This window comes from Mobula birostris, chromosome 14, assembly GCF_030028105.1.
Source record: "Mobula birostris isolate sMobBir1 chromosome 14, sMobBir1.hap1, whole genome shotgun sequence".
Classification (NCBI taxonomy): domain Eukaryota; kingdom Metazoa; phylum Chordata; class Chondrichthyes; order Myliobatiformes; family Myliobatidae; genus Mobula; species Mobula birostris.
In genome coordinates this window covers 30,196,631-30,219,461 of record NC_092383.1, presented here as the reverse complement: position 1 = coordinate 30,219,461, position 22,831 = coordinate 30,196,631, and the positions used below count along the sequence as shown (strand labels likewise).

General features: G+C 40.7%; 1 protein-coding gene across 11 annotated transcripts in view; it reads left to right on the top strand.

Annotated features, from left to right (window-relative positions):
- Window positions 1-21,269, top strand: part of sema4ba (sema domain, immunoglobulin domain (Ig), transmembrane domain (TM) and short cytoplasmic domain, (semaphorin) 4Ba) — a 455,853-nt gene extending 434,584 nt beyond the window's left edge. For all 11 annotated transcript variants that reach the window (XM_072278297.1, XM_072278293.1, XM_072278298.1 and 8 more), the window contains 5 exons: window positions 1,710-1,920; window positions 3,934-4,049; window positions 5,198-5,355; window positions 9,199-9,293; window positions 14,673-21,269. In XM_072278297.1, the coding sequence (XP_072134398.1) occupies window positions 1,710-1,920; window positions 3,934-4,049; window positions 5,198-5,355; window positions 9,199-9,293; window positions 14,673-15,475 (1,383 nt within the window). In that variant the 3' untranslated portion in view covers window positions 15,476-21,269. The remainder of the gene's footprint in view (window positions 1-1,709; window positions 1,921-3,933; window positions 4,050-5,197; window positions 5,356-9,198; window positions 9,294-14,672) is intronic.
- Window positions 21,270-22,831: the final 1,562 nt, after the last annotated feature.

Sequence of the window (22,831 nt, the reverse complement as noted above, 5' to 3'; positions counted from 1 at the left end):
TACCTAGCCAAGCACCTCCACTCCAATTCCCAAAAGTGGAAATTACTGGTGGCCAACCACTTTAATTACTATCCCCATTCCCGCTCCGATATGGCGGTCCATGGCCTCTTTTTTTTGCCACAATGAGGGCACTCAGTGCGGAGGAGCAACACCTCATACTCCGTTTAATGACTCCAATCTAATAACATGAACATTGATTTCGCCTTCCAATATTTTTTTTTAATTTTTTTCTCCCCCCACCCCCACATTCCCTCTTCTTCTATTTCCCACTCTGGCCTCTTACTTCTCCTCCTCACCTACCTATCACCTCCCCCTGGTCCCCTCACTTTTCCCTTACTCCCATGGTCCACTCTCCTCTCCTATCAGATTACTTATTCTCACCCACCTGGCTTCACCTATCACCTCCTAGCTAGTCCTCCTTCCCCTCCCCTCAGCTTTCTATTCTGGCATCTCCCCCATTACTTTCCAGTCCTGTAGAAGGGTCTCAGCCCAAAACGTTGACTCTTTATTCATTTCCATAGACGTTGCCTCATCTGCAAAGTTCCTCCAGTGTTCTGCCTGCGTTACGGGGTTGAAGTATTGGTCCATGATCTCTGTACCATTTCATTTACTGTTTGAAATTTCCCTGCAGACTGCTCTGCACATTCCTAATACTGCTGCCTATTATCAGTTACTGATAAATGGGACAGTCTGCAGATAAAACACTGTTTAGTCCTTGGTCTGAATGAGCAGGCCCCAATAAACAGCTAAGCTTTAGTTAAAAGCTCAGTTTTAACTGCAACCAAGCAAGAAACAGCTCTTGTGAAATTGAGGGACTTTTTATTGTCTGGGTGTTTGATGTTCTTCATTGCATTGAGTGATTCAGGGAAATACTGTATTTACTTGGTATAATTATAAAACAATCTAAATATACTAGAGAACATGTATTTAAGATGAGAGAGGGCAAGTTCAAAGGAGATGTGCCATTCAAGATTTTACATGGAAGTTGATGGGTTCCTAGAATAGGCTTCATGGTGGAGGCTGATACAGTGGAAGCTTTTATGAGGCTCTTAGCTAGGAACATGAATATGCAGAAAATGGAGGATGAATGTTGTGCAGGCAATAGGAAATTTTTTTAGTTATGGGCATTGTGTGGGCAATAGGTATTATTTTAGTTAGGCGTTTAATTAGTTTGGCACAATATCATGGGCTGAAGGACCTGTTCCCATGCTGTACCATTTCATGTCTGGCAATGCTGAAGAATCACTCAATTCAAAGTTAAGTTAGTAACAAATATCCAAAGAATTATCTACTTATTTTCTGTGGGGACGTTGATATCCATTCATGTCCACTGTATTAAGCATTCAGTATGCAAATAATCACCCACACTCAGCTGGCTCTAAGAGACAAGAGCAGGATTTGACTTCAAATACCTGTTTTCCTGAGAGGGGCACCTTCATGCCACTTCATCAGTTTGCATGAGAACAGCCACTATCATGATCTCCCGCACATGATGATAAGGCTGGTGTGTTGTGAGATTTCCTGGTGAGCAGGGAGTTAACATACTCCTTTGTGAGTCCAGTAGAATTGGCGAGGTTTGCTGAGCTGTGCACATTGTAGCCATTAATGTTGAGGAAGAAGCCAACAAATGGTCCTTTTGACAGATGCTTGGTTAAAGGGTCAATGTACATGTTAATTAATGCAAATTCACCTTTTGTTATCTCTCTCAGTGCATTACAGACAGTGTAAGAGCCATGAACATAACTTCTTCATTCCAAATGCCAGACAAAGTATTGAATTTTGCAAAGGACCATTTTCTGATGGAAAAGAGTGTCAAGAGTAAACCCGTTCTGACGAAGAAGCACGTAAAGTACACCCAGCTCGCTGTGGACAGAGTCCAAGCCACTCGGGGGCAATATGACGTTCTGTTTCTGGGCACAGGTATGGAGAGTTAATCGGACAGCATCTCACTACAGGTCACTCCTGGGTAACAAACACTTGATCTACAGACACCCTTAAATATGAAAAAGCTCCTATAATATTATTACATTTGAAGTCCAGAGTGCCAGAGCCTCTCAATTTTCACTTTTAGTAACTTGTCTTTCTCATCAGTCTTATGTGCTCTTGATGCCATTCACACAATGAATATGGAAGGACTGTTTTCATACTAAGTTATTTATGTGTATTTTCAGACAAAATCAATTTATGGACAGCCTGTACTTGCATTTCTTCAGAGGGATAATTCAGAAATTAAACACTTCGTTAAAAAGCTGCCTTGCTTTGTGGCATTCACTGGTGTGCAGTGCTCCTACATGTTCTGTTATTCCTTCCTGTAACGGGAGCAGAAACCAATCAGTAATAGAGAGGGTGAGGTAGCAATACACCTAGACTGCTTCCAAGCTAATGCGTTCTTTCAGTGTTCACATCTCTTTTACGTTGGAGAAACCAAACCCAGTTTGTGTGATCGCTTTGTAGACCACTCACGTTCAGTCTGCAGGAGTGACCCAAAGTCTCCAATTGCCTGCCACTATAATTCTGAGACCTTTCTGCTTGTGGCCTTCTGTAATGTCACAAGGCCAAAGGCAAGCTTGAAGTACAGCACCTTATCTTTTGTTTAGGTACAATGTAGCCAGCACTACTCAATTTCGAATTCTTCAAATTTATATAACTCATTCCCCCTCCACTTCCTCTATTCTCCACTCTGACCTTTCACCTGTAACCTGCCTGTACTTCCCCTTGAGTCCCCTCCTCCTTCCCTTTCTCTTATTGTCCACTCCTCTCTCATCAGATTCTTTCTTCTCCTGCTCTTGACTTTTCCCACCCACCTGGCTTCACCTATCACCTTCCAGCTAGCCTCTTTCCCCTCTTCCCACCTTTTTATTCTGGCATCGTCCCCCTTCTTTCTCATTCCTGAAGACAGGTCTCTGCCTGAAACGTTTACTGCTTTCTATAGATGCTCCAGCATTTTGTGAGCATTGCTTTGGACCTCCAGCATCTGCAGAATTTCTCGTGCTTTAGATGACTCATACTTGCTTTTTATTCGGATGTGCAAGCCAACCAGGGCACCCAGAGAGAACGCAAACACAGGAGGTCACAAGAAGAATATGCAAACCCCAACCAGATAGCGCCTGAAGCCAGGATTGAACCTGGGTTACTGAAGCTGTGAGGCAGCAACTCTTCGAGCTGCACAGTTGCGTCCAGTGTTTCAAGAGTCTTGCTTCATTATCCATGTGCAGAGACATCACAGGTAGAAAGCGGTACTGCTCCACCTGTGGGGAGACAGAATCTGTGCACAGTGCCCCAGATCAGCAACAAACTGAAGTGTTCTTGATCTCCTGGTTGGTACCTGACCGAAAGAAACACTCTGCATAGCTGCAGGCCTGACATATCAAAGGTTATTTCCATTATCACCTTTGTAAGTTAAAATGAGCTGCATAAAGAGGAGGTGAAGGGGTAATGTTATTTTGTTCTTGGATGAAATACATTATTTCCATTATTTTTATAATTACTTCACTAAATTTCTGTTCAGCTGAGCACAAAAATATAGCTGATATAAAGAGTCACCAATAAATGAGAGGAGAAATGGCCTTGCTTCGGGAGAGCGCGTTCCCTGTAAATGTAGCTGTCTCAGATCACTGTCTGCAGAAATTATGGATCACAGTTCTTAACCATCTGCTGACTTACACTAAAACCAGTCTTACAAGGCTAGCAATTCAATGCTAGTGGGTAAAAATGCTGAACAGATGAAAAAAATTAGTGCTTCAAGATAGCTTATTAATAGCTTATGAGAGATCCTCGAGTATTGTCAAACCCACCATGAACCATGACATCTTAATAATAAATTGCTATTGCATACATTTAAGATGAAATATATTGATGTTGTTTGAAAATATTGCCACTAGATCTTTTCACCTTTTAAAATTTACGGCAATATTATTTCTTGTTTATTGACAGATACTGGAATGTTGCACAAAGCCATAAATGTGAATCACAAGGTACATATTATTGAGGAAATTGCTCTGTTTGCTGAACCACAACCAGTGCAGAACCTGATTCTGGATTCAAAACAGGTACAGATTTTATTAAGGGTGACTTCCTGATTCCACAAGGAGGCTAAATAAACTTTTTTCATCTCAGGCAACACCGTAATATATGCTGAGACATGGCTCATTCCTCTGAAAAGCTACTTGATTTAATTTCATTTTCTCCCCAACTATCAATCACAGTAAGATTACTAAGCTCTTCCACACAGAATTTCAAAGAAGAGAAAATCTGCAGATGCTGGAAATCCAAGCAACACACACAAAATGCTGGAGGAACTCAGCAGCATCTCGGAAAAGAGTACAGTTGACATTTTGGACCGAAACTCTTCGGCAGGACATCTGTCAACTGTACTCTCTTCCTAGATGCTGCTGAGTTCCTCTAGCATTTTGTGTGTGGTCCACCCAGAATTTGTATGCTTAATAAATAGAGAGCAGTGGAGAATGTGGAAAGGAATAGAAAATTGATGGAGAAATCAGAAATTCTAGATTGCAGTTTTGGTAACTTCACCCTCATCCTGTTGAAACTATGTCAGGCAGTGGGAGGGAATGCAGTTGATTGACAGTATGGCTGGCTGCCATGCCAACCCTCCTTTCCTTTGTGCTAATCAATTGGATGGTACCCCTGTGAGGCATGAACACAATAGGCTCCTTCTGTGCTGTGTTTCTCAGCTTCACCGTCAAGAGATCTTAGCCGGTATCTCAGCACAGAGGCAAGGGAGCACAATCGTAACAAACCACATGCTATTCTTGAACTCAGAAACAGTCATCAGGAATGCCTGGTAACGGGTTCCAACCTGAAGCTTTCTAGACTTGAAACGGAAATGCTACCATAATAAAAGGCTCACATTTGGATTGAATTCTAGTTTTGATGTTGCTTCAACCCCTATGGATTTACAATTGTTAAAATCAATTCATCGTCAATGTTTAATGTTATACTCAGATATACACTTTCATTGCTTAGTCACTCTGTGAATGAGAATTCAATCTTATGTTTAGATGTTGAATCAAAGCATTGTATGGATTTACAATATTGATTCGTTGGCAACATTCAATGTTACACTCAAAATAGATAGTTCCATTGTCGTGAATAGCTTAGTCACTCTGCAAATTGTGAATGAGTATTCATCAATCTGCTGTCCCAGAAACAAGCTAAGAATGTTTTTCTCAACCTACAGGGCATGTTATATGCATCTTCATACACAGGAGTGGTTCAGCTATCCGTCTCTAATTGCACCATTTACCAGAGCTGTGGAGAGTGTATCCTGGCCAGGGACCCATACTGTGCTTGGGACACAAACAGATGCAGGGACATACGAGGACTACAAATAGACCAGTAAGTGGTTTTACCTATGAAAGCATCCAAATCTCCGAAGGAGGGACGGTGGTCATGATATTTACTTGAGCAGGGTTCAGAAAAATGTGGAAGAGTTATGTTTGATTCACAAACAGACTTAGAGAGATGGATGGCCAAAATCAGGGCTGGATGGGATGCTGAGAGTAGAGGCAGAGATACGGGAGACATGAGAAAAGTGGGAGGTTGACAAGCAGTAACAAGGAGTGGACGGAGAGAACAAGATGGGGAGAAGACTTAAGGTAGGGGAATGATCATAGAGTTTTGGTAGTTACAATGCAGTGGTTATCCAAACTTTGACATATTAGGGGGAAACCGTGGAGCTAAGAGGCACTTGAAGATTTGTTTACAGATCTTGGACAATCCACTGCTGCTCTTAGAGATGTATCCTGATACACCTTTACTTTATCCATCCAGTCTTTCTGTTACCATTAATTTGACGTGGCTAGGAAAAACCAGACAACACACATAAAACAGTAACTATCATGTTGATATAGAGATATACAGCCCCTTAAAAGAACCTGAGCATATCCTGGATTCAATAGGTTTCTCTCCCACAAATCGTATCTCCAATAAAACTAAAAGTAGGTTGGATTGAGAAGCAGTTGGTTTCCGTGATAGATGCAGTTTATTTTTAACCTGTCCTTGAACCCTGAACTTCCTTTTTCCACTCTGTTTTGGGGATTAAAATGTTAAGTCTGTTTCACTCACCATGAAGAGCACATTAGCTACTGAGTATTCCCAGCAATTTCCATTTTTATTTCAGAGTCCAGCTTCAAAGCAGTTTGCTTTTGTTTTGAAGCTAATTCACACTGGTCTATGTTAACATTTTTGTGTGTTGGATGCTGTAGATCCTCAGAACCTTCCAAACCAATAAACATAAGGAGAGAGTTATGCCTACTTCTAAATAACTAACTATTCATAAACACAAGATCATGCAGTTGCTGGAAATCCAGAGCAACACCGACAAATCACTGGAGGAACTCAGCAGGCCAGGCAGCATTCTATGGAAATGAATAAACAGCTGACATTTTGGGATGAGACCCTTCATCAGTACTGAAAAGGAAAGGGGAAGATGCCAGAGTAATAGGTGGTGGGAGGGGAAGGAGGACCAGCTAAAAGCTGGTAGGTGAAGCGAGGTGCATGGGGGAGGGGGATGAAATAAGAAGTCCATTGAATAACGGTTGTAGTTCGTGAAGTTCAGCATTGTATGCAGAAAAAAGATGAAGAAAAGAAATGAATTACATGCAGTACCTAGAGAAATGTCCGGAGGAAAGAAAGATGTCTTGTTAGCTCAGGTGTCAGAATAACTGTGGCTGCTGGTCTTCCAAAGCAATTGTCCTTTCTGACCTCTTGAAATCTGCAGTCACCTTCTGTTCTGTAAATAATCTCTGCCAGTGTAATTAATCTCTAAATGACCTTGCTTAGTGCTTATTTAAATAGCATATAAATAGTCAAGTTTGGTGCAGCGTTTGAAGAGCACGGACACATTTTGACAGCAAAATAATAGATGCTGAACTACATAAGGGCACTTTTCTTATGAAACGTGCACCAAACAACTTGTATACAAAGGATCTTGCATTTTTATAGCAAACTTTCCTAACTACACAGCATGTTGCAGCCAGCAGCATATTTGTGCAGTACGATTGTTGTGGAGATGTCACAACACCTCTATAAAACCCTGGTTAGACCACACTTGGAATATCATGTTCAGTGCTGGTCACCTCATTTTAGGAAGGATGTGGAAGCTTTAGAGAAGGTGCTGAAGAGATTCTCTGGATTAGAGAGTATGTTTTTACAAAGATAGATTGAGTGAGCTTTTCTCCTTGGAGTGAGGGAGGATGAGAGATGACTTGATGGAGGTGTGCAAGATGATAAGAGGCATAGATCAAGTGGATAGGCAGAAAATTTTTCCCAGGGCAGAAATGTCTAATACAGGGGAGCATAATTCTAAAGTGATTTGAGGAAAGTATAGGGGAGATGTCAGAGGTATGGTGGAGGTCAGAGGCCTCACTTGGAGTATTGTGAGCAGCTTTGGGCCCCTTATCTTAGAAAGGATGTGCTGAAACTGGAGAGGGTTCAAAGGAGGTTCATGAAAATGATTCCAGGTTTGAATGGCCCGTCATATGAAGAGCATTTGATGGTTCTGGGCCTGTATTCACTAGAATTCAGAAAAATGAGAGGTGACCTCATTGAAACCTATCGAATGATGAAAGGCCTCATCAGAGTGGATGTGAAAAGGATGTTTCCTATGGTGGCAGAGTCTACGACCAAAGGACACAGCCTCAGAATAGTGGGACATCCTTTTAGAACGGAGATGAGGAGGAATTTCTTTAGCCAGAGAGTGGTGAGTCTGTGGAATTCTTTGCCACAGGCAGCTGTGGAGGCCAAGTCTGTATGTATATTGGTAGAGGTAAACAGATTCTTAATTGGTCAGGGCATGAAGGGATACGGGGAGAAGGCAGGAGATTGAGGCTGAGAGGGAAAATTAGATCAGCCATGATGAATTGGCAGAGCAGACTCGATGGGACAAATGGCCTAATTCTGCTGCTATGACTTATGGTTTTATGGTAAGTGTTTTACACAGAGAATGGTGGGTGCGTGGAACGCTCTGCCAAGGGCAGTGGTAGAGGCAGATACATTCAGGACACTAAAGAAACTCTCAGATAGGCTCATGGTTGATAAAAAAAAATGGAGGGCTATTTAGGAGAGAATAGTTTATATTGAGTAGGTTAAAAAGGCAGCACAACATTGTGGGTCGAATGACCTGTACTGTAATGCTGTATGTTCAAAAATGCATCCAATTAGTAGAAAATTGACAACATGCAGACAGTGTGTTTTAATTATGTTAACTGGGGTATAAGGACTGGCTATTACACTGGAAGGAGCTCCAATACTCTTTGAAATGGTACCCTGTAAGGGCAGACATTGGCTCAATTTAATAGCCCATCTGAGGGGGTAACAGGTCAGGCCAGGCAGCACTGCCTCAGTACTGCAGTAAAGGATCAGCTGAATTACATTCTCACACCTCAAGTGGGAACCCATTTTTGCCTGCTTGAATGATGGATGACACTGATGTACGGTGGTATGGCCAATGAAACAGGAGATATATTCATATCCAGTTAAACAATTCCTATTGCTGTCTTCCCAAAATTTTTTGGGATTATCAAGAAGCTTTCTGTTGTGCACCTGAAGAGTGTTTTTTTTTCTGATCTTGGAGCAATGCAGTGGAAGTCTGGCACCCACTGTCAAAGCCATACAGTTTCTCCTAATTCTGGAGAGAAGTGTGAATCACTTCCCAGATTTATTTATTTACTAAGGCAAACTATAAAGCGTCAATATTATTAAACACTGGCTTGAAAAGAAAAATATAATTTGAACTCCTATCAATACTAACTTTTTTTTATAAAAGAAAGAACTTCAGGAATTGATGAGTACATGGTCGGCCCAGGAGCAGCATTACTGGGTTCATGCACCATTATGATTGTCTGTGCTCTGATTTAAGTGGATTAAGTAGTCAAGTTTAGTGACAGGCATTCTACTCTCTACATCGATGTTACAATTGTTGTGTTTGCTGCATGCCTTATTTCTGCAAATAATTTGTATTAGTCCTATTCTAAATATTAACACATGGGTAATTAGAAAAGAGGATTGTTATTGATTGATTAACCAATGTTGGATTCTACGTAAGAGCACAATTGGCCACCTGAGTTTAACTTGCTCTTTGTTATAATCATGCCTGATCCAGTCTTGGCCACAACAGCACTTCCCCAGCCTTTGTCCCTACCCCTTCACTGTTGCTAACACGGGATGTCTTGTTTACAGACTTTGGACACAAGACATTGAGAATGGCAGGCCAGGACAACACTGCAGACAGCCAAATGATTCGTTGTTGGAACCCAGGGGTTTGCGACCACATCGTAAGTGTTTCTTGCACCTCTGCTCTGGAAGACAGTTACTTATGCTCTATTATGTACTCTTGCAACTGTTTTATATATTGCATTTCCTTCGTAATCAGCACAGGGATGGGTTTTGTATTTACTTACTCAGATTTTTAAACATTCCAGCAAGAAGTTCTGAATGTTTAAAATGGGCTTCTGACAAGAATAGTTCGCACCTTGGATACTACACTTCAGCCTGATCCATCACTGGCAACACTGGCCTTCACCTGCCAAGACCCAAAACTCTAAACTTCTATCATAAATCAATCTATCAATCTATCTATCTATCTATCTCTCTCTCTCTCTCTCCCTCTCTCTCTCTCTCTCTCCCCTCCCCTCCCCTCCCCTCCCTCTTTCTCCTTCTTTAAGATGTTTCTTAAAACCTTATTCATTGGTTAATCAAACATTCATTTACACGAATGTCCCAATGTGGTTCAAAGTCAAACTTTGTCCAGTTATATTCCTGTGAAATCTCCCGATCCACCTGTCAATGAATGTTAACGTTCTCAGCGCCCTGTTCAAATCCCTTTATGTGCTTGTCCCTGTCTGCAGCTCCATCCTTGCAATATTTCAAAATGTCGTGCTTCTCCAACTTGCACCCATGCTTGCCCCTGTCCCTGTGAGTGATGGATGTACTTTTGTCCCTCAACCCCTGAATGATGCTCACAACATGCTGGTTTGCCTAAGCTTTTGGTCCCATTCAGAGGTTAGTTGTTGCCTGCTGATGCTATCTTGAACTATCTTGGGACATTTTACATAGACAGCATTATTTTTCTTGTATACCATATAAGCAGCAAAAGATTCTGCCTTCAGCTATCTGTCCTTTTTTGCCTGTTTGCCCATATTAAGCAATATATGTAAATTACATTTTCATGCATGCACCAGACCCCTGCTGGAACCTTCCCATGGGAGTAAAGTAAGCAAGTCAATTTGAATACATACTTCAAGATATTATTTGCACTGAACCACATTTCAATGGTTTAATGGCTGGTACTAAATATGCATGGATCTTGCTCACATTTCGGATACATGGCATCAATAGCAAAGGTTACATGGAAAATCCATCTATTAGTTGGATGTGTAGTATTCAACATATTTTAATATACATAAAAATTACAGCTCAGAAGCCCAGCAGGTCCTCCCATGCGCTTTCTCCCAATCAGCTTTTATACCATTAACATGTCCTCCTATCCACTTCACCCTTATGTAACTGAACAGTTTCTCTTTGGATACTTCTTTGTGAATCATCTCATCTACTCAGTGTGAAAAGTATGTTCTCTTCATCTTAGTCAAAATTTTCTTTAGAATTCTGTTGGATTTATTAGTGACCATCTCAGTTTGATGGTCTTGGTCTCTGTTTATTTACTATTTCTGTAATGTTTGAATAATATTGTAAATATATAGCTTGATTAAGTATTCTTCATTTACATATAACCCATAATGAAATATGTAAAAGTATGAGAATGGCATACATCATCACGGCACCATGACATGAGTGTGTGACTCACTAAAAGTATCAACAAAACATACACGATCTCTCAGCTCAGTGGTTTTCTTTGAATTAGTTTTATGTTTTGGAGTTAAAAAATATAACAGAAGTGACAAGTAAGTTTTAAAATGAACCTGAGACAACTATCTACTTGTTAAAGCGCAGAGAGATGTTCAAGTTTTAAAAAAAGCACAACATGATTTTTTCTTTGAATGAGAAGACAGTCAAGTTAAAAAAAAACAAAGGCAGAAAATGGACGAAATTCACGGGTTCATAAGCAGTGAATACCAGGTGATAATAATCATAAAAAATTAGCAGAAATGGCTAGCTACTTTGCAAAGATAGATGCACGGATAACTGGCAGATGTATACTGAGAAAATTTGAACGGTAGTTTGAAGCAAATGAAATTGCCAATGAGAAACGAGTTCTGAGTGCAATTGGTGGAAGAGCGTACAGTTTGCTTAGAAGTTTAACTGCTCCAACCAAACCAGCTGAAATGAGCTGAAAGTAATGCAAGAAGGTTTAAAACCGAAACCACTGTTGATTGTAAGTGGAATCAAAAGAAAGGGGAATCCATTTCAGTTTATGTGGCTGACTGAAGAAATTGTCTGAGCATTCTCAGTTCAGCGATGGGCTTAATGATGCATTGAGAGATTGATTAGTTTGTGGAATCTTACAAGAAAACATTCAGAAATGGCTCCTAACTAAAGCACAACTCACTTTTGAAAGAGCCATTGAAATCGCAGCCAGAGACGTAATTCATTTAGTCAGGAATGAAAGTGAGAAGGAACAAAATTGCAACGTCTAAACAGAAACCGGCTGAACAAACTGTGATACAGTTTTGGCAGGGGCACACATACACCAATGCAGGTTTAAAGGCAAAACTTGCAGAAGATGCAACAATGTAGGACACATACAAAGAGCGTGTCGGGCAGACAAAAAATAAATGGACTGGACAGAGAAGATAAGAAGTCAAGTTACAGTTCTTCTGCATGCTGCAGATGAAAAATCTGATAGTGATGAAAGTGAAACAGGACCATAGAGCCTTGAGATGTACAACGTGAAAACTAACAATAGACAAGCAATATGGCTTACAGAAGTGAACTGCAATTTAATTAAAATGCAGTTGGACACTGGCTCAGCTGTTTCAGTCAGTCCACAAAATGAGTTTGAACGGCATTTCAAGGACACCGAACTGAAGCTTGCAGATATCCAGTGAACCTTGCCTACAACACCTCGCCTTATGCTATACTGCTGTCAGGTGTTATGAATGATGGAAGTGAACGCCCCGTAGCCTTCGCATCACGTTCTCTTTTACTCTTGCAGAGAAAACATTATGCGTAGATTGACAGAGAGACCCTGAGTCTGGTTTGGGGTGTAAAACATTTCAACCAGTACTTGTACCCTCATTACTGATCATCAACCACTCAGATGTCCATTTTCAATCCACAGAAGAGCAGCACACTCCACAACCAACAACTCACCAGCTGTGCTGTTCCTGGGTCGTCCCTTATGCTCACGCTTGGATCTCCTCTAACCAGTCTCTGGAGGGGTATGCAGGACAAACAGCTGAAATAAATTGAGGGCTCCCCAAACAAGGAAGTTTGATGTTTCACTCCTAGGCAAGCAGTCCTGGCAAGGGACTACAGAGGTCACCAAAAGTGGATCATTGGAAAGATTAAGGACAGGACTGGACCAGTAGAAGTTGCATCTGCTGTCATCGATCAGTTGAGGAGAACAGTCAATTGTTGGAGAAGAAAAGTGTCCAGAGCTCTCAGAATCATTTTCCTGTGTTCCCAGAGTAAACTCCTACTACTGCCACCATGGAGGAGGACCCATAACCTGAGATAGTTTCACAGCCAGAGTTCTCACCTGCCAAGCAGAGTGAACTACCTTGTCAGAAAAGACATTATCCCACATTAGTAAGAAATCCTCTGCACTGATTAAATCTCTGGGTCTGAGCGGGACCATTTAAAATTCACTATGCTGTAGATGTGTATATAGTATACTGTCATATAGTTGAGATGCACTATATAGTTGGAATTTATAGCTGAGCAGGGAGAAGTGTTGTGTATTTAATATTTCAGTAAAATTGTAAATATATTGTTTGTTCAAGCATTTTCTGCTCTTTACATAATTCATTATTGGTTAGATGTAAAAGTATGTGAATGGCAGACACCATCACGCCACCACATCATGAGTGTGCACCTCACTAAAAGTATAAACAAAATGTATGCTATCGCCCAGCCCTGCGTTCTTCTTTCATTTCATTTTATGTTTTGGAGTTACAAAACTTTAACAGTCTCCCCTATAAGTAGAAACAGGCTCACTTCATTAACCCCACCAAGTCCTTTTATCATTTTAAAGACCTCCTTTAGGTCAGTTTTCAGCCCTCCCTTTGCAAAGGAAAAATGCCCCGCCTGTTCAGCCTTTCCTAATAATTACAGCTGCTATGCAAACATTGATTCTGAAATCCAACACTCAGACTTGCGAACTACAAGGTCAGGTTCCCAAATGCACACTTCCAGTAGAGAGCTCCACCCACTGCCCACGTACATTGGACTGTAACAAGCAACTGCCTACGGACTTACGTCCATTGTTTAGATATTGGTAGATCACAGCACAAAGTCCGTTTGATGCACACTTGTCCAATGTGCTCTCAGGTGCTAACCTGTTAGTTTGTTGATCTATAATAAATCCAAATGTAGCCTCAAGATAATTAAATTGACACTTCAATATGTGAATAAGTTTCAACACAAGCAAATCTTCTGTAATCAAGATAGATTCTCATAGTGGTGCTTTGTCAGATATCTTTGGCTGCTTAGTAATGAAGGAGCTTTCATATTTATAAAGGCCCTTTCATGGCTGCATATCATCAAAGGACCACACTTGTCAGTGCTGTTGAGGTGTATTTTTATTAAAGTAGGTAGAAACATCACAACTTGGAATGGCAATTACTTTGCCAAAGACCGCAGGCAATTGCAGAGAAACGTGAACACAACCCAATCTATCACACAAACCAGCTTCCCCTCCATCAACTCTCTCAGCAATTCCTACAGCCTTGGGAAAGCTGCCAACATGATCAAGCACCTTTCCCACCTTGGTTATTCTCTCTTCTCCCTCACCCATTGGGCAGAAGATATGAAAGCTTGAGGGCATGAACAACCAGGCGCAAGGACAGCTTATATCTTGCTGCTATAATAGTTTTGAACAGACCTCTTGAGTGCTAAAGACGAACTTTTAGTCTTCAGTCTATCTTGCCATGGCCCTTGCACTCTGTGTCTGCATAGACTGCATGTTCTATGCAACTACCTTCTGCATTCTGATTTTATTTTGTACTGCCTAAATATTTGGGATCAACAGAATGATCTGTCTGGATGGCTTGCAAACAAAAGCTTTTCACTGTATCTCATTAAGTAAAGTAAAGGCATCCGTTAGTCTTGCGAGACCATGGATCTGCGCCTGGAAAGTCTTCACTCTCCAGGGTGCAGGCCTGGGCAAGGTTGTATGGAAGACCAGCAGTTGTCCATGCTGCAAGTCTCCCCTCTCCACGACACCAATGTTGTCCAAGGGAAGGGCATTAGGACCCATACAGCTTGGCACCAGTGTCATCGTAGAGCAATGTGTGATTAAGTGCCCTGCTCAAGGACACAACACGTTCCCTCGGCTAGGGCTTGAACTCACGACCTTCAGGTCGCTAGTCCAATGATGCCTTAACCACTTGGCCACGTTTATTATTGTCACGTGTATCTCATTACATGTGACAATAATAAATCAAGTACCAGTTATCAAAATTGAACTATTTATAAGCCCCCCCCCCAATCTCACTGTGCTTTACTATCATTAATTCTGTTTCTCTTGTCAACAGGTGCTGCCCCCTGTAAGCCTGTCATCGTGCCATCCAATAGTTTTAAGGTGCTTCCATGCAGCGTGAAGTCGAACCTTGCCACGAGGAAGTGGGTGTACAATGGGACAATGGCAGATGCTGCATTCACGATACTTCCTGATGGTGGGATTATTGCTACAGCAGAACCTCTGGGTGTGTTCGAGTGCTGGGCCATCGAAGAAGGCTTCCGGCTGCTGGTTGCAAATTACTGCGTGAGGTTGGACCTTTCTTCTGAAGCCACGACCTTGCATGCATCCAGAAAGTCTATTGCAGTATTTAATAAAGGGTCTGGAATGCAAGAGAACGGGATCATAATAAATCCTGTCAGCAGGGAGAGCCGGTTTTCACAGCACACCAATGGGAAGAACTACTGGACTGAATTTGTGACTGTAAGCGTGGTCTTCGGAATAACGGTGGCTGTCTCAATTCTGGTGATTCTGTACCGGAACAGAAATCGAGTGAAGTCGTTGATTAAGGATGGTGAGTGTTCAAGTATACCGCAGAAGAAACAGAGGAAAATTGAGATCCAGCATGAAAGCTTCCCTCTAAATGGAAACCCGGTTCAAGTAGCAGCGTCTGAGCATCACAAAGGTTACCAAAGCCTGAATGACAAACATATCTGCAGTACCCCAGTGCTGGAAAACACTCTTAGTGCCAAGGACTCTGGGTATACCCAGTCACCAAGCAACCAAACCAACCAAAAAAACTTGTACGTGGAGATTTCGGCACATTGCCTGCAGCCCCGGGTGAGGATCGGCCCTGAAATCAAAGACTCAGTGGTGTGAAACATCAAAGGATGGAGTGAGGTAGCACCTGTGCCAACGTGGCCTTGGGAAAAAGGGACCAACCACACAGAATTGGAAAGCATAAGGCTTGGCAGCTGAAAAGTCTGAAACCTCTGTATTGTGCCATTTTGTCTACCCCTTCAGTATGTAAACGACATGCATGGATGATTATTGGTGTGTCAGTCACGCTTTAGTAAATGTGTGTCCGTTATCATCAGCCAAACCGCATGGAGCAGCGCATGAATTACAACTTTCCCAATTTGATTTGCAAGTATGGGCTCAAGGTTCATGACTTTTTATGGTGAGGTGGAGAGTGATCCTAAGTCTTTTCTGGGTGGAAATAAAATGGTGCCCTGTGTCAAATGAACTGGAGCTTGCATTGAGAGCAACAGGACTTCCTGGAATTAGATATGTAGTTTGTGATATGAGACACAACCAAGCATCACATAAAGTTATTTTACTGCAGTTATTGGGCACTATGTTGACTGTTTCATTCAGTGTATCCTCTGACGAACTTGTAAATGCAGGAAGTCTGCCTAAAATCCTTTCCCTTTATGTGAAATACACAGACTGATGACTTACTATGGATGAAAATTATCATGTAGCATGCAGAACTAGAATACATTTCTCTGTTTCATACCAACTTGCAGGTGGAGGAAGATATGACAAAAATAATGTGGTTTCAAAAGAAGGTCAATTGAAGATTCTACTTGTGATTCCTTTGAAATATGACAGCGTTTTTTATTGAAAAAGGAACTGAGGTAAAGGACTAATGTGGTACATTATCACTTTTGTAGGCAATTACAGCAGTTGGTGGGCACACATGTATTTGGCTAAGTAAGCTGTGGTATATGAATGGGTCATGTATATGTCGTGCGTTCACATACCTTTTTGAATGAGTATATTGCTGATAGCTAACAACCTTGCCTGATGACAACTTGGGTTCTTAGTTAAGCCAGTAAAATTATAATGGTTCGTGAATGTGAAGCATTTTAATCTGTCCATCGTGTTGAAAAGACAAATGTGTCCTTGAGTTGAGGATACTTTGGGAAGGTTCTTTGGCTGCTATGGGCAGTTTGCATCTTTGTAGGATCTTGAATGTAGAAAAAAGTCCAAAAACATTTCAGAATGAAGAAGCTGAACAATGGAGAGGGAAGTGGCAGTCAAAGACTTGTTTAACTAGATGGACATTTGATCCTTTGTGTACCATGAGCACGAGACTACTTCCCTAGGTGTATCAGTCAGTATAAATGTGAAATGTTAATGTGGTTAAAGATAGAGATGGGAAAGATTTTCTGGATGACAGAAAATTAAAACTTTCCTGCTAAGTGGAGACCAGAGTGATTCCATTTTTAAATAGCTGAGCATGTAGCCCTAATAAAGAACAAAAGTTAGATCCTGAGCCAGTTTGTTAAGGTCCTAACATTTCATTGGCTAAGGCTATTGCTTTGAAATTGGCCATTGTGCATTTTTTGGGTGATAAGTAGGAGCTTTAAACTAAATCGGAGACTGCAAGGAAAAGGTGAATTTGGGACATCTTTGTTTTAAGAAATCATCATTGTGGTTTTCCCCCTTTTAAGAACTTTGAAAATCAACCTAAATATTGCAGTAGCTGCATCCCAACAGACATTTTATGAACTGTTGAGGTAGGTCAGCACTTTTGAAAAGATGGCTACGTTAAGTATAAGAATGGATTGTGGAAGATGGGGACTAAGAGGGATTACTTCAGAGTAGGGAGAGAGTGAAGGTACATTGGTCTTTACAACGTAACTCATCCCTTCCTCTAACTGTGAAATGGACCCCCAGTGATACTGAGTAGCCCTCCTTCCTTTCTATCAGCATTGGGTTCATTCCACAGATTGGTGCTCCTCCCCTTCTCTCTCTTCCGTGGTCTTCTGTCCTCTCCCATCAGATTCCCCCTTCTCCAGCCCTTTATCTCTTCCACCAATCAACTTGCCAGCTCTTTACTTCACCCCTCCCCCTGCCCCGGTTTCACCCATCACCTACCACCTTGTACTTCTTCCTCCCCTCCCCCCCCCCACCTTCTTAGGACTCCCTTCCAGTCCTGATGAAGGGTCTCGGCTCAAAATGTTTACTCTTTTCCATAGATGCTGCCTGGCCTCCTGAGTTCCTCCAGTAATTTATGGGTGTTGTTCCACAGACTCAGGTGTTTATGACTTGCAATTAGCAATTCACAGAGCCCCTAATTTGAACAAAGCTATAGAATACTTTTTACATAGAAAAATCATTAATTGCATGAATGAGTATTCATTCTTCATTCAGTATAATTTGTAAATTATGATTTTTTGATCTAATTTCTATCAAGTAATTAAAATGAAGTAATGTATGAGAAATATAACAGGGAAACAAAACCTTTGTTAAGATGAATAATGTAAAATTACTCAACATCAGTCTTAGCCAATGAAATAACACCTGGAGAAAGACCCTATTTCCTAGTGGATGGGACTTCAACAAAAAGTGGGCCCAAACAAGTCAACATGTGCATAAGGTACTTCTCCTGCGTAATTTATGCTGAAACAAGAGCATTTGGGTCCAATTTCTGGGGATGTCATTAAGTACATAATGAAAAAGCCCAATTACTTTATATTTCCTTTTAGAACAAACTTTGTATGGGATTTAACTTTACATTTACACCAATTCTATTTCACTCTCCCCAAGTGTTGGGCACATGGCCAAGTGGTTAAGGCGTTCATCTAGTTACCTCAAGGTTGCTAGTTCGAGCCTCAGCTGTGGCAGCGTGTTTGTGCCCTTGAGCAAGGCACTTAATCACACATTGCTCTAGTGTCTGTGCGAGGAGTGGCGCCCCACACAGACTTCCAATCTGCACCTTGTAAGGCATGAAAATGCCCAACGCAGGCCTCTCATGGTCTGAGTTGATGTTCCCCCCCGCCAACTTCCCATCAATTTCTCCCCAGATTCACCACTAACACTTCACTCACCTGCGCAAAAGGAACAATTATCAATGGCCATTTAACCAACCAAATCCCATGTGTCTGGCATGTGGGATGAAACCAGAATAATCAGAGGAAGACGAACCAGTCACAGGGAGAACGTGTGACTCCATACAGTCAATACCAGAGCTAGTAAACACTGCCCTCCATCATATCCAATAATGACAGGAAGCTGAGGTAGAGTTGTTGAAGTGGAAAAGCAATTGTACTGGAGCATTTCCACTCTCTTGACCTCAGAAATCCGGATGCAGTGATAGGAGCAGCCATCACATGTAATAGGTTTTTATAAGTACAACTGTTTCTGTCAGGGAGGTACATGCAAGTATCTGTGCGGCTTCTCAGAATTAATCCCATGAGAAGATAATTAACAGCGCATAATATAATCATTATTCTCCAGCTTTCATCTCCTTCCTGATATTACACTTAGATTCACAATTTCTGCTTTCTTCGTAATTAACCTGATTTCTCATGCAAGTGTTTTCACAGTTCACATATTCAGGCAGAGATGCATAAATAACAATGTAACTAGCGTGTTAAGTATGAAAAATATGTCTTAAGTCTAAATTTGGTTTGATTTTACCCAATTTCACATTTATTGAAAATTATTAAGTTGTGAAGCCAGAATTTAGTGTAAGTGCAGTGGATGGCCCTGTATTGTAACGGGACACTCCTTTATGGATCGTATTTAAAACTGTGGTATGAAGCCTGTTGCCTGCTTATGTAGAAGAGCTGATAACATGTTATCCTATTGACAGCATAATGTAACTTCCAAAGCAATTTAAAGCACAGAAATGTAACGATAGAAACAGACCATTCAGCCTCTCAAGTCTGTTCTGTTTGTTAGCTAGACAATACATACTTTTACTGCCTCTACTTTCTTAAGTCAACAGGTCCACACCAGTAGGTAATGACTCTACAAGCCAGCCTTCCTTTTTCCCTCCTTTAAGAAGCATTAGAAGAATTTCCTTTTAATCCTTTCCTCTTGCTTCATCTTCCCTTGTTCCGCGCCCCCCCCATGCCACCGTTTTCAGATTTCTCATCCTCCTCCTTTTGCCCTTCCCCCATCCACTCCAGCTGACCCTGATAATTCAACATTTCAAATTTGGTTGCCGCTAACTTCCAGGATGAAGAGCCGTCTCATCATTTCCTCCCAAGAGCAACTTGAGAGATGTGAAAAGCACATCAAAAAGGCATCTGAGTTTTAACTGACAGATTCTATTACCACTGTGGCACAAATCTCCACTTGAGAACAAAGTCTGATCTGAATATCTTTCAACTCAGTGAGCATGCAGTGTTCCATATTACTGCTTTTTTAGTGAATATTTTGAGAAAATAATTTTTTTTAAACAAATGTAACAGCATTATAAGTTGCTAATTAAAGTATAATTTTATGAGAGAACTCGAGCAAAGTTTTACAAAGGTACACTTGTAATAATTCCTGATATTTATGCTATAACGCTCAATATGGTATTAATCAATTAGACATAAACCACCAATCTCCAACTGGTAACTGTTGTTTTCTGATTTCCTATGCACTATGTACAAAATCTTTCTGTTGGGTACCAGTGGCTGCACAATGCCATTTAAGTTTGGGCTTTTGCACATATGCTGTAAATATTGTATTGATTGTGTTTGTGTATTTTCTGTAAATTGTGATAAAGATGTTTCCCATCATCCCTCCACCTTTGCGGACAGATTTCTTAAACTATTAAGTTTACAAATGTTCATTTGCCTTTTGTAAATTGCTAATGTAGTGTAAGAACTCCAACTGAGAATTGTGTTAGCATTTGGCATTTTCATTGTGTTAGGTGTAGGCTTGGCAGTCTTAATTAATGAAAGCTGAGGAAATCAATCTAAATAGCTCTTTGCTCTTGTGTGTCTGTTTTTACAATTAAATACTATCAAAAAGGAATGACCAAACATAAAATGTATTTTCAGATGTTATTTTTCTGAAGTTTTCTACAGTTGGGCTGAAGATATCATTGTCCTTTATACTTGTGAAGCCTCCGGTGGCTAATTTTAAATTGAAAAACATTTTTAGTATCGAGTACTACGAAGTGACTGTTATGATGGTATTTGTTAACCATGGTTTAAGAAGGGAAACAATTAGTTTAAGTTGTTGAGGATATATTTAGAGATAAACAGATTGATTAAGAACACTAAAGAACATTGATATGGGACATGTTGCAAAGCATTCCAAGTGTGCAACCTTCAACAATTACCTGTAATAGGTAAGGATACTTCAAAGATAATCCATTGGTCATAAAGCACTTTGAGATCTCCTGTGAACTTTATAAGATGGTGTATAAATGTAGCTTCTTAAAAAGCATTATTTCAGTATGGTATACCAAAGTTACTTATTATTAATAATAATGTGACCAATATGTACATATTTGCAACCTTGGATTCAGGTGATTAGGGTGTTCTAATTATTGAACAATATTAACACTGGCAGTTACAATTATCTTAATAGAAACCACTGAACTAGTCCACGGGATTGTGCTGGGAGTTTAGGCCAGCACTTAAACGTGGATTATATGTGAATCCTCCTGAATGAATCGTCTTATTGTTAGTAAAATGGAAATATAAACAAATAGGTGAAATTTGCCTTTTTAAAGCATCTGATACAAATGACAGTCGACACTTTTGGAGTCTCTATCAAAACACATTGTCAGGGCTGCCAAGCCTTCTAGATAGCACTAAAGCAAAAATTGTGCTTGTTTAGTGTTTTGTATGTTAATCTTGTAACTGTATTGTATTATTAAAAAAGCACTTTATTTCCTTTTATTTGTAATAAAACAATAAAAATCCTGTATTTTGGTACCGACATTTGTGAATGAATTTGGCCTTGCGTTTTGGTAATGAAGTTCATGTACAGTGGACCTAGTTATGCACAAGAATGGGGGAGAAATTCTAATACAATAGGAGCACCAAACATGAAATGGGTGGGTTTTGGGTTAACTATGAAATGAAAGTGGATTATTTCCAGGCTGAAGTTGAATTTCCCTTCTCTTCAATGCCTGATGTGATGCTATTTATTTATTAGTTCAGCTTTCAGTGTCATTAGCAAAGCTGATGTTTGCTATCTATGCATAATTGCCTTTGGAAAGGTGTTGATGAGCCCCTACAATTAATAACATGGGGATTGTCGTTCTCGCACTCCAGACCCACCAGGAGGACTGCAGCAGTTCTGGATGCTAGAAGCCCCAGGATTTTAACTCCATGCCAATGAATGAACAGTGACATATCTCCAAGTGAGGAATGCACTAAACTTGGAGTACCCACAGATGTCATCATCCTATATGCTTGAAGCACTTCTTCCTCCTGAGGATGGTGGCCATAGTCCTCAGGAGGAATACATGCTTTTGGCATTTGTTGTTAGAGAAGATCAGGTGAGTTATTGCAGAGCCACATGGTGCATATTAGAAATATTTGTGGCAGAAGAATTAACTGTTTAGAAATGTGAATGGTGAACCAATCAAGCAGGTTGTTGGTCGTGGAACAAAGCACTAAGTACTGGAGGTGCTCAGCAAGTCAGGCAGCCTCTATAGAGGGAAATGGGGAAATAGACGTGTGAGGTTCTGGGTTAAGACCCTTCATCTGGACTGAATAATGAAGGATGTAATCCTGAAATAGCGACAGACCATTTCCTTCCATAGATGCTGCCTGACCCACTGAGTTCCTCAAATGTTTTGTGTTGCTTCAGATTCCAGCATCTGCAGCCTCTTGTGTCTCTGCTTTGTCCTGGATGGCGCTGAACTTCTGGAGAGTTAGTGGAGCTGCATTCACCCAGGAAAGTAAAGAATATTTCATTACATGTCTGAGTTATGCCTTGTGGGAAATGGAATCAGTCATTGCAGGGTACTCAGTCTCTTCCTGGAACAAGATTCCACACTATTTGTGTGGCTGGTCCAGTTTACTTTCTTGTCAATACTGACACCCATCCACCACCCACCACCTCGCCCAGGATATTTATGTGTGGCGTTAGTAATGTCATTCAGTGTCAAGAATTGATGGTTAGATTCTCTCTTGTTGAAGATGGTCAATTACTGGCAACTCTGTTGTATAAGTATTAATGTTATCACCCCTGTCTGAATGGTGTCTAAAACCTGCTGTTTGCAAAGACAGTCTGCTTTATTTGTGAATAAAACTAAGCATTATGCCTGGTGTTACCCCTCTGTTGATAACCATCATTAATAAAGCACTTCAAAATAATTAAGAACATAATAAATAAAAGCAGGGGTAAGCTTTTGCTCCCTCACTCCTGCTCCATGGTTCGTCAAGATTACAGCTATTCTACTTCAACACTATTTTTCCTGCATTACTTCCAAATATTCAGAAATCCATCAGTGATTGTTTTGAATTAATTCCTTAACTATTGCAG